This window comes from Drosophila persimilis, unplaced genomic scaffold, assembly GCF_003286085.1.
Source record: "Drosophila persimilis strain 14011-0111.01,24,50 unplaced genomic scaffold, DperRS2 tig00000606-arrow-arrow-pilon, whole genome shotgun sequence".
Taxonomy (NCBI): Eukaryota; Metazoa; Arthropoda; class Insecta; order Diptera; family Drosophilidae; genus Drosophila; species Drosophila persimilis.
The window spans coordinates 2487501-2504440 of record NW_020825324.1 but is presented as its reverse complement, the minus strand read 5'-3'; the positions used below and the strand labels follow the sequence as shown (position 1 = coordinate 2504440).

At 47.2% G+C, this 16940-nt stretch overlaps 3 protein-coding genes across 3 annotated transcripts in view; 1 reads left to right on the top strand and 2 right to left on the bottom strand.

Annotated features, from left to right (window-relative positions):
• Positions 1-718: 718 nt before the first annotated feature.
• LOC6597694 (probable alpha-aspartyl dipeptidase) lies at positions 719-1738 on the bottom strand. Its single transcript, XM_026990623.1, has 3 exons — positions 1507-1738; positions 887-1447; positions 719-810 (listed from the first exon to the last, which is right to left on the bottom strand). The coding sequence occupies exons 1-3, from the start codon at positions 1602-1604 to the stop codon at positions 747-749; spliced, it is 723 nt and encodes a 240-aa protein (XP_026846424.1). The 5' UTR covers positions 1605-1738; the 3' UTR covers positions 719-746.
• Positions 1739-2461: 723 nt separating this feature from the next.
• Positions 2462-5229, bottom strand: LOC6597693 (dual specificity mitogen-activated protein kinase kinase 6). Its single transcript, XM_002022838.2, has 5 exons — positions 4731-5229; positions 4248-4638; positions 4052-4184; positions 3775-3977; positions 2462-3703 (listed from the first exon to the last, which is right to left on the bottom strand). The coding sequence occupies exons 1-5, from the start codon at positions 4790-4792 to the stop codon at positions 3476-3478; spliced, it is 1017 nt and encodes a 338-aa protein (XP_002022874.1). The 5' UTR covers positions 4793-5229; the 3' UTR covers positions 2462-3475.
• Positions 5230-6074: 845 nt separating this feature from the next.
• LOC6597692 (dual specificity mitogen-activated protein kinase kinase hemipterous) overlaps positions 6075-16940 on the top strand; it is a 14392-nt gene continuing 3526 nt past the window's right edge. The window contains exons 1-7 of the mRNA XM_026990618.1: positions 6075-6781; positions 11472-11944; positions 12018-12197; positions 12260-12480; positions 12548-12712; positions 15474-16093; positions 16491-16940. The exon at positions 16491-16940 is cut by the window's right edge and continues 54 nt beyond it. Of these exons, the coding sequence (XP_026846419.1) occupies positions 6436-6781; positions 11472-11944; positions 12018-12197; positions 12260-12480; positions 12548-12712; positions 15474-16093; positions 16491-16940 (2455 nt within the window). The 5' untranslated portion in view covers positions 6075-6435. The remainder of the gene's footprint in view (positions 6782-11471; positions 11945-12017; positions 12198-12259; positions 12481-12547; positions 12713-15473; positions 16094-16490) is intronic.

Here is a 16940-nt window from a genome sequence, read left to right as displayed (position 1 = left end):
TACGATAGATACTATCTTTACGAATGGTTGTATGCTCCCATTTAGAGCTGCCAAAACAAATGCCACATGTTCCGAGAGAGCCATTACAAAAAACGAAACAAAAGAGAAAGAAAGAAACATTCGATTTTCGCATGTAAATATTTAGCTTATTTGTATCTCTATAAAAACGAAAGAATTCCTGTACGAATCCATTGACTCCTAGCTAGGAAATATAAGTGTTATACATACGTGTCTGTATAATAGTGGTTTAAGTGAAACGAAACAACGATATACATTTGTGGCTGTAGAAGTGCCCCCAGCTTGCCTTAGCTCTCACGCTCTCTCCCTCGCCATGCCAAAATAGATCGCAACCAGCATTGTTATACATACATATATACAGATATATTACATTAAGAGAACGAACGACAGTGTGTCTATTCGCTTATGGGGAATGTAAGTGTGTTTGATTCCCACTGTTACAATTCATATTGTTGGCCTCGCATCCAGCCCCCGCCCTCCCCTTCCCTTTGATCATCGAATAAGAAGTCTGCTGCCAGTCCAATGGGTGCAATGTATTTTTTGTTGCGTGAGAAACATTTTATTTATTACAAAACGTCAACTGCGGGAACACCATCTTGTCTTGTATAGTTTTTAGTCATACGTAGAGTAGATTATGATACTAGTTCTATGTAGGAATTGTTGTTATTTTGCAGAATAATACAATAATACAATGTGTATGTGTGTATGTCAAATAATCTTTCGTTGTTTTAGTCCTTGCTCAGCAGGAAACTGAGATCCGCTTGGGGTGGCAGCTCCTTGGATCCCCCATCGCTGCCATGAATGAGACGGAGAGGGGTTAACAGTGAGGTGAGGTGAGGTGGGTAACAGGCTTTCGGATCCTACTTACGATTGGAAAAGCTTAGCACTCCGATCCCCCAGGAGGGTGGCCTTGTTGCCCTCGACCCGCACACTGGTGCCCTCTCGGAGGCCGAGGACGGGCCGGCAGTGGTAGGCCACAAACTCCGCGATCCGCTCGTCCCGCGTCTCCCCCTTGTGCTCGCTGTTGGGGTCCGTCTCCAGGTAGTGAGGATTGATGTTGAATGGGACGAGGCCCAGGGCCTCGAAGCTGGGCGGATGGGCCACGGGCATGTCGTTGGTGGTGTGAATGGAGCTGGTGGCCACATTGGTGCCCGCACTGCTTCCCACATAGGGCAGACCGCGCTGCAGCACCTGCTCGCGGATGGGCTCCAGCAGCTGCAGCTCGTAGAGGGTGCGCAGCAGAACAAAGGTATTGCCGCCGCCCACAAACAAGGCCTGCGCATCGCGCAGCGCCTGTCCGCGGTTCTCCTTGGTATGCAGCCCCTCGACATCATAGCCCCAGGGTGCAATCGCATTCCGCACCAGCGCCGTATACTTGTCGTGATCCCTCAGTGCATACGGCACGAAGAGCACCGTCTTCACGTGGGAACTGAAAGGGAAAGCGAAAGTATTTTTGAAGGACCACTGGAAGACTGTTCCAATGCTTACGCCTTGAAGAGATTCTCCAGCTGGGCGCGAGCATGCTCCAGATACCCATGGCCGTGAACTCGCGAAGAGGAAAGTAGCAGCAGATTCGGCACGCTCATTTTAGCTTCCAGTTGGGTTGTGGGTTGTGGATTGTGGAGCCGGGCCGTCAGCCGCAATCTTATCGACACAGAGATTAGCAGAGTTTTATGATCCCCCAAACCCCAAAGCGGATAGAACCAGAATAGAATCGAACTTTTTCTGGAAAAGTGCATTCCTAGGTGTATATCGATAGCAGCTGTGAGCGTGAGATCGATTGCAGTTGCAGTTATTCATCGTATCGCAAATAAATAAGGGCTTTCGATGCGTGCTTTTTTCCAGATAGAGAGGGCGGGTAGATAGAGAAGGAGAGTTTTTGTAACGCTCAGGTGGAAGAAAGCCAGTCCACAGCCAAACACGTATACGTTTATATTTCATTTTGTATCTGAATTTATACATGAATACATTGAAAATCTCTTAAATATATCATCGGGGATTAAACTAAGATTAAATTAAGATGCAACTTTATGAGGAAATAAACAAGTACATACATCCTTCATTTGAAAGACTCTAAAACGAATTTACAAGCCCTGAAAGGTGTATAGGTCCATATTCTATAGGTTCTTGGGGAAGATCAAATTTGTTGGAAGATTGAGTTCAAAAACTTCGGTCTTCAAGCCTTACTACATTTAATAGCTACCAAAGCAGATATCGGTCCCCCATCTGATGTTTTCTTATCATTTCGAATGACTCCCAAGGTTGGATCCATAAAATACGCACATCTATCTACAGCATATAGCTATCGTAGGTACAAAGGGTGTCGGAAGACTGTGGGAAGATCAGGATAGGATAGGATTGTTAGAAAAAACTTCCCATTGCACGGATCTCCGATCTGTCCGATCCTCTAGTCCTTAAATACATTAAGAAACGCTCTCACAGATCTCGTTGCAACTGCAAAGGGTATACTTCGGCTGGCCGAAGCGGGCTTTCTAGCACACTTTTATTTGCAAGAGTCCTTCAAAGGAGGATCCTTCAGGGCCAGTAATACAATTGATTGTTTTAGAGCCTTGCGCATTCGTTGTTAAATGTAAATATAAATGTTAATTAATTGCTTGATTGATTGATTGTTGGTGGAAAGGGGAGTGGGGCAGGGCATACATACATCATATATCGGATATCGTACATCGTACATCTCGCCTTAATTGAATTCTCGCCGCTCTACGCTCGCGCGCGCGCTCTCTCTCTCTCTCTCTTGTACATTTAGATCGTTATCGTTATACATATTAAAAAATCAACAAGTAATTACAGGAGATGTTTCAACATTAATTAGCTATAATCCGCGTATGGTTTATTTGTTAGACAATTACCATTATTACGGCTGCGTGACGGCGCTTACGCTTACAATCGCAATCGCACTCGCACTCCTCCCAGTCCCAGTCCCTGAAGGTTTCCATGGCTCTCTCCATCTCTCTTTTGGATCACTCGTAGTACAAATTGATTAATATAGTGTGTATACATATATAAGATATAGATTTAGCAGCAACTAACTAACACACCGGCTGACGGGAGGCACGGTTCGGCTTTGAGCGTAGTGCAAGAGGATTTTGGAGCGGAGGGCGTAAGTGCTAGGGCGGCTGGTGGATGGTGGCTGGCGGCTTCTCCGCCCGCAAAGTAGTTCGTCGTCGCTGAGAGAAGATGCTTCTCTGCTTCGGCTTCGGCTTTGGCTTCGCCTTCGGCTTCTGCTCGTTTGCTTTTGCTTTTGGTTTCACTTACAACTAGAATTATATAATGTTTTCCATATGGGCTGGGTTTTTCTTTTTCCTATTTTTTTTTTCTTTTCTTTTTTTCCAGTTCAAGAGACACAACACACACACACACTCACACACATGTACGAAATGCATGCTAGAAAGAAGACGGCGGCAATTTACACGGGAAGAGACTGCGGACGGGGCCTCTACTTTGTCGGCTGCTGCGGCTGTTCGTCCGGCAAATCCAGTATCCTGGCCACAAACTCGGAAATGTCCGTATTGCGCTGCAGATGCTCCACAATGAAGCTGTGCTTCAGCAGCTGCTCGTAGTTGGGCCGCGCCATATATTCCTTCTGCAGGCTGGTGGCGATAAAGTCTTCGAATTCGGGCGAGAATGTGCCCGCTGGCAGCCTGGGTGGATCGTCTTCAACCACCTTCGAAAACACACCCAGGAAAAGGGAATTGCAGATTAATGGGAGACTTCGGCGGATGAATGGATGATTACCTGTCGCAGTTGCTCGAATGGCGTCCGCCAATTGTCGTACGGATAGCGGCCGGTGGCCATTTCAATCATGCTTATGCCCAGCGACCACACATCGGAGCGTATGTCGTACTGTGCAGGATTCCCTTGTGGGTCGATGCGCTCGGGGGCCATGTACGGCTTACAGCCGGCATCGATTGTCTTGGCAATAGAGTCCACCAGATAACCTGAGGCCAGGCGGTTGAGAAGACACTGAGATTAATCGAGAGAATGAAAAGCCAGAGGGGCAGGGTATGATTACCTGAGATGCCAAAGTCACAGATCTTCACTTGGCCGGCGCGATTGATCAGTATGTTCGAAGGCTTCACATCTCTATGGATGACCTTCAGTTGGGCGTGCAGATAGTGGAGAGCACTGACCACGCTCATGGCAATCTATGGAGCGATCCGGATGATCCGATGAGAAAACATTTCGCTCCCTTTAATGGAGTCGCTTACCTTTCCCAGCACACTCTCCTCCATGCGCAGGTCGTGCTTGAAGACCTTCGGATAAAACTTGTCCAGACTGGTGCTCATCACCTCCATGCAGATCCAGACGTCGCCCTCGCGGTACATCGCCCCATAGAAGTGAACCGTGTAGGGGCAGTCGCTGGATCGCATCGATATGTCCAGGTCCATGACCAGACGATGCTGCTCCCGTATATTGACGGTCATCGGTATACGCTTTACTGCCAGCACTGTGTCCGTCTGGCGATGTCGCATCTTCTCCACAATGCCGTAGGCACCTCGTCCCAGATCACAGATTCGCTCCAGACTGTCGGCATCTATGTCGAAGGTCTGGTCCCCGATCTGGATGGTGGCACGGGAGTCCAGGTTCCGTGGCGGGACACTATAAAAACAGCAAGAGGACGGCCAAGAGGAAAGTAATGGTTTATCCCTTGGGATTTGGGTTTCGGTCTTGGGGATTCGGGCATAACTTACAGAGCTTGTTCCGGCTCGCGGTGGATACTGATGGGTTGAGGACGCGGACGTGGTCGTGACATTGCGGCTTGGCTCTTCTGGGTATCTCTTCGGTTCTACGTGAGTGTGTTGTTGCGCTTTTCTGCAAGGATTTCCCCCGTTGCTGTCGCACGGATTTCAGTGTGCGTGTGTCCGTGTGCGGGAGGGAGGAAGGGTGATTTAAAATCAAATGTGTGGGCTTTTCTGGAGTTTGGGAGTCGGCGACGACGACGACGGCGCGGCGGCGGCGGCTGTGGCTGCTGCTTCTCTGCTTCTGCTGGCTGCTATTTTTACCACATTTGGTCAAAAAACCTGGTCGTTTTCGTGAAGCACGTTCGCTGCGCGTCTGAATGGAATGCAAACGCTAGGAAAATGCCGCGCTTCGGTTAGACTTTGTGGCCGCGGTTTTCCGTTTTGCACTTTTCCTGTTTTTCTCGCGCTTCTCTACGATTTTCTTGCTTTTCCTCGCGTATTCTTCGTCCTCGTCAAAAACAATTAGAGATGTTAGATATATATTGATATATGAACATATCGATATACATATAGTTTTGGAGATAATATATTATTTGATTATATGTTGTACTGGAATATATAGATATATCATCAGCGGAACTAATTTTCTGAGGATACTTCCCGTCGTTGGATCAGATATACCCGCGACTTTTGATTCTATTGCAGTTTCATCGATGTACACAAAAAAAATGGTGGTATTATTGTGCGATAGGCGGCACTTGGTTTGGAAAATATAAAATACAATAACACCTTATCATTAATGAAAAAGGTCAGTTGTATGCTCAAAAAGTGTCACTGAAACACATATTTAGCTATCTCTTCTTCTGGTTTTTACCTGTTTCGAATGCCAGGAATATCTAGTATTTGGAGGGAGTTTTCGCATTAAGGGTATTTTAAATGTTTTAAGTTTGTCTATTCCGTTTTTAATCACGATAGAGAGGAGAAGGTGGCAGGGTTGCCAGCATGGTTGCTCTCTACGGGATTTTGTGGAACGATTGTTTAGTCTATCGATAGTTTGCTGCTCAGCCAGGTCGTTCGTCGTTTTATAGATTTTACATGCGATTCCAAGCAATAAATAAAGCAGATAAGGTGTAATAATAGTGCGAACGCGACCGCAGCCCGCGGCAAAACTGCAAATCATAATAGGAAAATACCGCAGAAGCGATTCCTTGCAACAAAAACCCGCAAACGTCGTCGCCGTCGTGCCAATCGAAAAAAAAAGACAAAAATCGCGAGCTCCTGCTGTTGCTGTTGTTGTTGTGTGGTGCTGTGTGAGTGAGTGCGTTCCTCACTCTCTCTCTCTCTCTCCCTCTTTCTCGCCGCTGTCGCTGTTTTCTTTTTGTGAATTTTGTTTTTGTTTCGGCCACAACAGTTAACTATTTGTGCAAAAGCGCGTGTGCACTGCCCCCACCCCTCGACCAAAAATACAGTGAAAGAGAGGGAAAGGAAGAATAAAAGGAAAAGCCCAAGAGACACTCACACTCACGCGCGCGCTGAGTGTGTGCGTGTGTGTGTGTGTGTGTGTGCTGCGGACCGCCGCCGCCACCGCTGCCGCTGCAGTACGAAAAATCGAAGATCCCAGGACCTGCTCTGCTCCTCCGCCGCCATCGCTCTCGTGCTGGTCAAAGAGAAGAGAAAGAGAGAAGAGAGGAGCATCCCGTAAAGAACCGTAACAATGTCCACCATCGAATTCGAAACGATTGGCAGCCGACTGCAGTCGCTGGAGGCTGCGCTGCAGGCGCAGAACGAATCCCATGAACAAATCGTCTTATCGAGGCCGCGCGGCGGCAGCAGCGGCGTCAGCGGAGGCTCCTCATCGCTGGCGCGTGTCCAACCAGCACCGGCAGCCCCCGGCAGCCTTGCCGCCACCTCCACCACAGTTGGATCGGCCATCAGCATAGCCTCTAGACCCGCGCCACCAGTTCCTCAGCCAGCGCAGGCCCCCACAGCGGGCGTCTATGGCGGCACCTTTATCCCGCCCACCACCAGGAGTCCGCGTCCCACTCCAAACCTGCCACTGTGTAAGTTTTTGTCGCCGAGTGGCGAGGGGAGGGGGGTTACAAGTACCAATAAGCTGTGTGCGTGAGTGTTTGCATGTTTGTGTTCTGATAAGAAACATTGCTTGTTTCTTCTTATAAGCATTTGATTCCCCGTGTTGACAAAGGGGGCCAAACGCTATCGATTCCGTTACTGCATAACGGGACTGTGTCCTCACCCTTCTATCTACCTCCCCCTCCTTACTCGTGGTGTTTGACGATTGCATAGATAAGAGGTGTTTGGGGCGGGGGAGGATGGTCGGTCGGTCCGTCCATCGGTCGGTCGGTTGGCCCCAAGTGCGAAAACCAAAAGCAAAGCAAAACTTGTTTTCGGCAAACACACACACACACATGCAAGACTGCATATGTATGTATACCTACACACATATGAACATAAGTGCGGTATCTTATTCCATATATGGCAAAAAAAAAGCACTTGCCCATGTGTCCGTCCAGCCACAGCCATCCCCCAGTGACACAACCCTGTGGACAACTCCCCTCCACACGTTATCCTCCCTCACCGCATTCCCATTGGATTTTCATCAGCCTATGCTTTCTGTATGTGTGTGTGTGTGCGTATGTGCTCTCTCCTTCGTCGCTTACTCTCTCGCTCTGTCAATAGGTATTTTATTGGTTATTTTTTGGCATTTCCGGAGTAAGTTTCATGATACGCCGCGCCACGCCGCTCTTGCGTTTCTTCTTTCGCTCTCTGGCCCCTCGCCCCTTGCCCGCAGACCCCCCTCCACAGTCGATTGTTATGGATTTCGATTTCGAGTGTGTCTCCTCTTTCGCATGTTTACACATAACGGCATTTGTTTATGCCGTGCTTGTGTTGCCGCTGTTATTGCTAATTGTTGTTTCACTTTGAATTGTTTTTGTCACTGGTGAAGTGGGGGGAGTAAGTGGGGAGGGCGGGGCAGTTCTAGTAGCTCTTGGGCTCTCGCTCACACCTCACACAAACCCAAGTGTGGCTCGCTCCCACCCCCTCTCTCTCTCTCTTCGATCAGTACTTCGAAACGCGTAAATGGGAGATCGTAAACGGCGCACAGTGGGACAAATTAGATTTCAACCAGAATTTTGAGTAACAAAATCCCTTAGCCATGGAAAGTCGCTCGCCCTCCTGTGAATGCAGGTCGATGTATGAGAAATTAGTGCATATTATCTTGGGGTTAAGAGGCCGTCCTTCCGAGGTTTCCCCTTTCCCACCATCAGTTTTTGATTTATGAGCTTGCAAACAAATTACAGTCGACCTTCCAGCAGTCGAAGTCCACTTATTATCCAAAGAAAACGTTTGACTTGCCACCCGCTTCAGCTCGAAGAACAGACGTTCGAATAATGGTAGTTCAAGTGTAGAATGGGGCAATAAAAAAACTGTTTGAAATGTCTGAATCGGTTAGGATGTTAGGATTTGTTGTTTAATTTGTTAAATTAAAATTAATCAAAAATTGTTTGCGGAAGGAACAAAAAACTAACATATTTCAAGACATTCGCTGATACTTTCGGAGATAGTTCGGATTACGCGAAGAGACAGAGCATTGGGGGAACGTGTACCTACCGGCAGGGTGAAACTCTGGTTCGGAAGAGGGAGGAGGTTCAGAGGGTTCTAAAGTAGAAGTGATACCTTTTGTTCAGTTTATTCAATGTTTCAGGTGCTTTAGGTTTGGCCATCTGGCGCAACATTGCAAGAGCGGAGCGAAATGTTTCAAATGCGGACAAGATCACAACAAGGATATTATCCGATTCTTTTTGATAGAACTTCCCCCAACCTAAGGGATCAAGTGGAATTTCCCAGCTCAGAGTCCGCCAGGGACATTCGTTCTGTCACCTCTTCCGCGGAAGTGACCAAATCCAACAGGGCTGCCGCCCGGAACGCAGAGGCGGAACTCGATAAACTCAGACTGCTTCCAAAGGAGCGAGAAATTTGTTAGATCTCCATCCGTGGCATGTTCTCTGGCCCAGGATAAGCTAAACGCACTAGGAGCCAAACTCACAGCGTTCCTGGTTGATCCAAACAACATTATTAAAGGAGATTTATTCAGGAAATTAGAGAATTTGTCAATGCTTCCAACGCAGAACTAGATAGGCCTCAGATTGCCCAACATCCAACAATGAAGATTCTTCAGCTAAATAGACAACAACGCAATAGATTTGGGTGCTGAAAAATGCGGACTGCAGCGTTTTAGACTATTTTAGAACTTTTTCTGCAAGCCCAGAGAGGACGGTCAGGAAAAACATTCAATTCAGCATTTTCAAAATAGAGAACGACTTTGAAATTTTAGGAATAAAAACATTAAACCTCAAGAGCAATCTCAATATTTTTAGCATATATGCACCGCCATCAACAACAGTTTCACAATTTAAATCGGGCACTAAAAAGGTTTTTGAGTTTGCGGCTTCGCTTGACATTCCCTCAATAGTGGGCGGGGACTTCAACGCTAAGTCATCTATCTGGGGAAATCCGATCTGTGATCGCAAGGGTCGCAGCATTGAGAATTCCACCCAAAAGCGCGAGATTTATCTGCCTAAGTGACGGTTCCCCAACCTTCTCCAGGAGCCCATCTCAATTCTCTGCTCTTGACCTTTCTTTTTCGAACTAAAGTGCAGGGCCTAAATTCCCCCCTCCAAGGCAAGAAGATCCTTCACAACAGAACAGCCCGGCTTCTGAGGAGGAGCGCGTGAGAAACGCTTGCAGGCAAAAATTCTACCTCCCCAAAAAATTGGTTGATGCCAGAGCAACCTTGTAAGCCGACAAAAATCTACAAATCTACAATCACTTAAAAAATCGCAGAAAGCGCAACGTCTCCAAGTTTATAGAAGAGGTCTCTTCATCGCCCTCCATGTGGAGCAGGGTGAAGAACATAAAAAAATACGGTCAAATCAAAAACGTAGGGAACAAATGGACGAACGAAGATGGCAAAAAGTTTATCAATATGGTCAAAGTAACCCCATCCACGTCAAACAGTAGGCCCCTAAGAAGAATTTTCTTCCCTCCCCCCTTGTTAGGACCAGACGACCCGGAACCCCTGGAACTGAAAGAATTCCTGGCCCTCCTATAAACCAGGAACCCAAATTCGGCTAGAGGCCCTGATTGCATCTCTTTCAGGATTCTTCAAAAGCACCCGAATGAGAAAAAACAAGACATTTTTGAAATCATAAATAAGGCGTCATCCCTGAAGTCTGGCGCAGGATAAAAGTGGTACCCATCCCCAAGAAGAATGCAGACCCTACCTCCTTCCAAAACCATAGGCCCATTTGTAAATCCATAGAGGGGTTGATAAAGTTGAAGTTGGACGAGCACATAGCAAACTGTACCATGCTGCCGGTCAGGTCCTATGCCTTCAGGAGAAACAGGTCCACGGCTCTTTGCATCAACGACCTTATCAACAAGGTTCTGCAAAGAGCGTTCGACTGCGTAAGAGTGGACACATTAGAGCACAGGATGGGGTAGAGCTGGGGTTTTCGAGAACACGTCTTCGTTTTGCACTTAAATTAGCTCCGACTTAGATTATTTCAAGGGTTCTGCGGCTAACAAGCACGCTATAGACCATATAGCAGGTATCATGTTGCTCCACGGGGAAAAGAAGGATCAACTGGCAAGGGCGGCGGGTCACGGACGGGTCAGTCGCAGATGGCATTCCAGCGCCGCTTTCCTGCACGATAGGACAGGCTTTTTAGATAGCTATTACACGCACAAAACCCTTTCCTCGTTGTCCGCCGAGCTGCTTGCCATCGAGAAGGCATTAGACCGTGCTATTTTGTACAATTTCCCTCGTTACGCGCTCCTGACAGACAGCAGAAACGGGGCTCTCATTCAGGATAACTTTATCGCCTACAAAATCAGAGAAAAGATTCAACAAAATGAACATATAAAAACTGTAGAGGTCCACTGCATTCCCGGACACGCTAACATCCCACAAAACACTTCAGTTGACGCAGCAGCCCAAGCAGCCCCAGACGAGGAAAATAGTCTCAAGCACCGAGGTTACTGCTCGCTTTTCCCCTCAACATCATCCATCATACCGTGGTTCCTAGGTAAAACTAAGCCTAAAGCCATTGACGCTAAAAGAATCCACACAACACGGCAAAACTTCCCATCTCTAAGAAAGTATAATGATGTTTATAAATTCTTTGAAAAAGGAAACATCAGCGCGTGCCAAAAACTAGTTGACTTCATCGACAAAATCCAACATCTCCTATTCTTTGACTTGGTAGTTTCCACCTTCGAAAGGCGGGCGTCCAAATAATCCCACGCTACTCACAACCCACAAAAAAACAAAGTAAAAGTGTAGAGTGGTAGAATGATAGAATAGTATTCCATTTTTATGGATCTTGAACCGGGGCTACGCCTTTGTGTCGTGCCCACTCAAAGGGCTCCACAAGTAGGAATAGGTTTTTGGGAATTGCACTCAAATAAAAGGAACGATAGTTGCCGATAAGGAGTGGTGTCGAATGAAGGATTTTCAATAGAAGAATATGTTTTGTGACCCGCTCTATCTTGTGGAACAGAACAGAATCTGTTGACCTGATATTCCTTTTGTAGAGTGATAATTCATACTATACTTCGAATAGTTTATTCAGGTCCCAATCCTGCGGACAGAAGACACATAAATCATCCTACATGCTTACCGCTTAGACCAGTACAAATATTGTAATGTCTCTCGTTTGTCTTGTGCAGCCGAGGCTGGCACGAATCGGCGCCGTATGATCCTGTCGCTGCCCACACAGCCGCACCCCTCAGAAACGGAGACGGACAAGAAGCTGAAGATCATCATGGCCCAGACGGGCAAGCTGAACATAAACGGGCGCCAGTACCCGACGGACATCCACGATCTGCGGCACCTGGGCGACCTGGGGAACGGAACCAGTGGCAATGTGGTGAAGATGCTGCATGTGTCCAGCGATACGATCATTGCCGTGAAGCAAATGCGGCGCACGGGCAACGCGGAGGAGAACAAGCGCATCCTGATGGATCTGGATGTGGTGCTCAAGTCCCACGACTGCAAATACATTGTCAAGTGCCTCGGCTGCTTTGTGCGCGACCCCGACGTGTGGATCTGCATGGAGCTGATGTCCATGTGCTTCGACAAGCTGCTCAAACTCTCCAAGAAGCCGGTGCCCGAGTGCATTCTCGGCAAGGTCACAGTGGCGGTAAGTGGCGACCACTCCTTCTTTCAGAGTTGATTTCCCACTAACTTCCGCCCTCCTGTTGCCCACCCCACAGACGGTCAACGCCCTGTCGTATCTGAAGGACAAGCACGGGGTCATCCATCGGGACGTGAAGCCCTCGAACATACTGATCGACGAGCGCGGCAACATCAAGCTCTGCGACTTTGGGATCAGCGGTCGTTTGGTGGACTCCAAGGCCAACACGCGCTCGGCTGGCTGTGCGGCGTACATGGCGGTGGGTGCCCTGTATATACATATGTATATTCCTTTATTCCGTTATCCTTCCCTTCCTTTTAGCCGGAACGAATCGATCCAAAGAAACCAAAGTATGACATACGCGCCGATGTCTGGTCGCTGGGCATCACGCTCGTGGAGCTGGCCACTGCGCGATCCCCCTACGAAGGCTGCAACACGGACTTTGAGGTGCTCACCAAAGTGCTGGACTCGGAGCCGCCCTGCCTGCCCAGCGGCGAGGGCTTCAATTTTAGTCACGAGTTTCACGATTTTGTCATCAAGTGGTGCGTCCCCCTTTGGCTTCCCCGGTTGTTGATCAGAAACTGAACTCGCTTCTTCTTTTGGTTGCAGCCTCACAAAGAACCATCAGGATCGACCCAAGTACCCGGAGCTCCTGGTTCAACCGTTCATAAGGACCTATGAGACAACCAAAGTAGATGTTCCAAACTGGTTTCAGATGGTCATGGAGACGGCCGGCAAGCGGCTGCGCGTCAATGGCGATCCCACGCTGAAGAGGTGAGGAGGCCGGCAGATCAAGAGGAGCCCCCCTTGAAAACCCGACAAAAACCCCACAGTTCCTCAAAAATACTACTCCCAAATATATGTACAATCCGCGGATGATGTGGGGTTGTCCTGTATAGATCTCTCTCGCTCTCTCTCTCTCGCTCTCGCTCTCTCTCTCTCTCTCTCTCTCTTGAGCGCATCTTTTCCGTTTCCGTTTCCGTTTTCTGTTTTCTGTGCTTCTTGAGTCCAAATCTGGGAAGCACAAGCTCCTGCTAGAAGGTAGGAGAAAGGATCACAGTACCTAATCGTAGGACAAGCTACTGCCTAACCCAAAAACTATGTTTAATTTCTAATTTCTAATGCTAGCAACTAAATCCGAATTGCTTGTTTCCTTTCTTTTTATTTCAACGAATTAAATTACCCTAGGATTACAGATTCCTTACTTTTTTACTTTCCTTAGTCTTTTCTCCTGGCAAAGGATACACACTCCACTCTCTTTCCTGCTCCACCTCCTCTTAGCACTTTTTTTTTCTTTGTTTTCGTTTATGTTTTCGGCATGTTTCTTTCGTTCTCCACACGCCTTACACATAGCAATTATAGCATCATAGAATCTGTTGTTCTAGATCCTAGCAGCCTAGCTCCAATGTTCTTTCCAAGGCACTAAATGATGTATGTATCTGGCTTTCGGTCTGCGCAGTGCGTTTTGGGATAGTGCGAGAGGAGGTCTTTGCAATCCTGAAACGCACTGTAGCGGAAGGATGTCCGAAATCGAAATGGTGTAAGCCTTTGGAGAGTGCTAGTTCCCTCCCTCCCCCCATTGTAAAGTCTGTCCTGTATCCTATATCCCTTAGATCTATTCGTCTATGCTCCGTGTACTGGTACTAGATATTACTCTAAATATCAGTAATGCTCTGCAAGAAACACCCCCCTGGGAGTACTACCGAATATTTATAAACCTTTATTTGTTTCTTCCCACTTTTGTGACACTCTTTTGCGTATTATTTTTTGAAGAATCCCATTTGAAAGTGTGTGTGTGCGCAGTGTTTTTATTTTTCCTTTTTTTACCATCTTTTTATTACCATTTTTTGTAGGTTACCTAATTCCTAATACCATTTCTAAACAAACCAATACAAATACAAAACAAAACAAAAAACAAACCTGAAACAATTGAATAATGACAAAAACCATAACGAAAAATTATAAAAATATAATCGAAAAAGCAGAAGACAACCCACAAGGCAACCCATAAAAGCACCCAAAAAGCAAAACAGCATCCCTACCACTATGTGGTACCGTACGTACCACATGTGTGTGGAAAACTGTCGAGCAACCGATCAATACCGATACCCATCTGTATGCAGATATAAACCCATACTTATATATACGTATATCGACTATATATTATGATAATACCAACCAATACCAAGAACATAACTATTCAAGAGTACCCATAAACAATCCTCCCCAATCAAAAGTAAAATTCAGTAAGTACGAAGAGTTTATTACTACATTACAAACATTATTACTATTAGCCGTCTAATCATAGTCTCCATGTGCGCATATATATCCATTCTGTATCATACGATCACAAGCTTTACTAATTTTCATCAACTAATGTCCGAGAATACAGTGTACCCTTGCAGACAACGACCTAGCAATAAAGTTGAGCAAAGCCCCAACCCCTACCGAGGAAATCTACCATCTAAAGAAAATCTAAGACTTGCAGATGATATCTGTCCGTCCGTAACGTCTGTGTGAGTGCCATAGATGCTTTCTGGCATATGCAAATAATTGGGAATGCTTTACCCTAAGGAACAATCCACACTGCAATGGTACCTGATGCTTCGGTCAGCCCGAAGTTTGCTGATTTCTTGGGTTTCTTTACTTGCATGTGGCTCGCATGAGTTTTGCCTGGCTTTCACTAACATTTCATTGGTTTTGGTTTCGGTTTCGGTTTCGGTTCTGATTATAATTTTTTCCACAAAGCTCATACCACATCAAAGAAGGTAATTTCGATATTTTGAATAGTGCTTATTTGTGTTGTACAATATTTTTGCAAGCTGATAAGTTCGCCTCTGTCTTTTTTTGGTGCCCTTTCTGTTTTCCCCTTCCCCCCCTATCCGCACTTCCCCCACTTTTGATCATGTACAAGTCCTGTACATATTTGTTCACCCGATCCCTGGCGCCAAGTGCCGTGCCTCGTGGTAGTGCTTAAGCAAGCAGCTATCCTGCTGATTGGCCAATCTATAGCTGCCTAGCATTTCTATTCCCTGTTCCCCTGTCTGGCATCTCGCTGTTGCTCACTCGCTGTACCTATTTCTCTCTCTCGCTGGCTCCATCATCCTCTCGCTTGATCTCTGTTCCACACAAACACACACACACACACACACACACACACACACACACACACACGCATACACAAATACACAGAAACTGTATATACACATACACTACGAATCATTTATATATGTATATCTAAATGTATGTTTTATGTGTTGCTGTGCATACACATGGTTTGTATGTATGTTTGTATATGTACGTACATACAATATACATATGTATATATGTGTCCCATCCTTGCCTCCCAAACACACCCACACACCCCGCCACCTTCTCACCCACCCCAATCCCTTCACAATACCTTCCACCCGTCGTGTTTCTGCCCTTCTGGCCGTACATTTGTCTGTTTTCCCCTCATCTATTCTTTATCCATATCGGTATTGATGTCGAGCTATCGAGGTATCGATTAACATGAACCTTACACTAATTGCAGACCAACAACAACAACAACAGGAGCGGCAACAACAGTTGGAAATGGTGCAGCCGGAGAACCAGGATCAGGAGCTCCAACAGCAGCATCAGTGATGGGACCAGGATCAGGAGCAGCCCCAACAAAATACGGCAGAGCGGCAATATCCTACCAAGCTCCGAGCACCATGAATCCACAGAAGACAATAAAACCCACGCAGATACCAAGCTACCAGCAACCACAGGCGCATCAGCAACAGCAACAGCAGTCGCAGTCGCAGTCGCAGTATTTCATACAATCAGCCACACAACTACCTCAAACAACAACAACAAAAGCAACAACGACAGCAGGAACAACCACAAACTGCTTCGGGCACAGCGGTGGGAGCAGGAGCGGTAGCAGCAGTGCCAGCCCACTGTCGCCGGCCAGTGGGCTAAGCGCCAGCCCGCTGTCGCCGCCGAGTGGAGGCATCAGCGCCAGTCCACTTTCGCCGCCCGGTGGCATCAGCGACATAAGCAAACTGTATCGGAAGTCGCCCTTCATGCAGCGGAAGCTGAGCAACGGAAACCCTCATCATTATCAGCAGCAGCACTACAAATACAGCGATGAGAGCCCCAAGAAGGAGTCGATGTTCAGCAGTATTGGTGGGTACACATTGAAACAGTCAACAATCATCCATTTTTGTCTGTAAAGAAACAGTTGGCCAGAGGCTTCAACGAATTGGAATCGTCATCTCGCTACTAGCATCTCGTTAGCGCTCTCTCGCTGTTACCCCTCTATCACTCCCAGCGTGGCTTAGCAGCTCGCATCACCTTGCACTCGCTGGAACACCCGTACTCGTGAGGGTATCCCCATAACCATACCCCATACCCCATACCCCATATAGGAATTTGTATTCAATACTTCGAATGTTTTACAATGATAAATACTCGAAATCCCATTACAATGTGATAGATAGCCCGCTCCACCTGAAGCTATCATTTGTGGCTACTGTTGATAGTATGATTTATCTTATCTCTCTTATCTCGTTCCGCTTTGCAGGCCAATCGATTCTACGCAATCTGACGACATCGCCCTTCAGCCAAAAGAAACACCATTCAACATCGTCATCGTCGGCATCGACGACACCAACAGCAACAAAATCAACAGGAATAACAACACTGCCGCACAACAACCAAACCGCAACAACCACGGATAAAACAGCATCAGCAGCGCCAACGTCAACGCCCACAACAACAACAACAACAGCGACAGCGAAAGCACCCAGCACGCCCCAATGGCGACTGCCAGAGGATAGTCCCTTAGCCTACGACAGCTGTGATAGTAGTAGTAATGTGAATGTGAATGCGAATGCGAATGCGAGTACCCTGACCTTGGGCCTATCCTCCCCCTCGCCATCGCTGCAGCGCAGGCCATTTCCCACAGAGATACAAACGCAGGCGGCAACAACAGGCTCGTCGGTGACCTTGCAGCTGAACAGCCAACTGCAGC

Excerpts from the sequence above, each read along its gene's own strand:
- LOC6597694 (XM_026990623.1), bottom strand. The coding sequence starts at position 1,604 with ATGAGCGTGCCGAATCTGCTGCTACTTTCCTCTTCGCGAGTTCACGGC. Across the intron at positions 1,448-1,506 it reads CTGGAGAATCTCTTCAAGGC|TTCCCACGTGAAGACGGTGC; the intron begins GTAAGCATTGGA and ends TTTCCCTTTCAG. Across the intron at positions 811-886 it reads AGTGCTAAGCTTTTCCAATC|CGATGGGGGATCCAAGGAGC; the intron begins GTAAGTAGGATC and ends CATTCATGGCAG.
- LOC6597693 (XM_002022838.2), bottom strand. The coding sequence starts at position 4,792 with ATGTCACGACCACGTCCGCGTCCTCAACCCATCAGTATCCACCGCGAG. Across the intron at positions 4,185-4,247 it reads AGGAGAGTGTGCTGGGAAAG|ATTGCCATGAGCGTGGTCAG; the intron begins GTAAGCGACTCC and ends ATCGCTCCATAG. Across the intron at positions 3,704-3,774 it reads CATTCGAGCAACTGCGACAG|GTGGTTGAAGACGATCCACC; the intron begins GTAATCATCCAT and ends GTGTTTTCGAAG.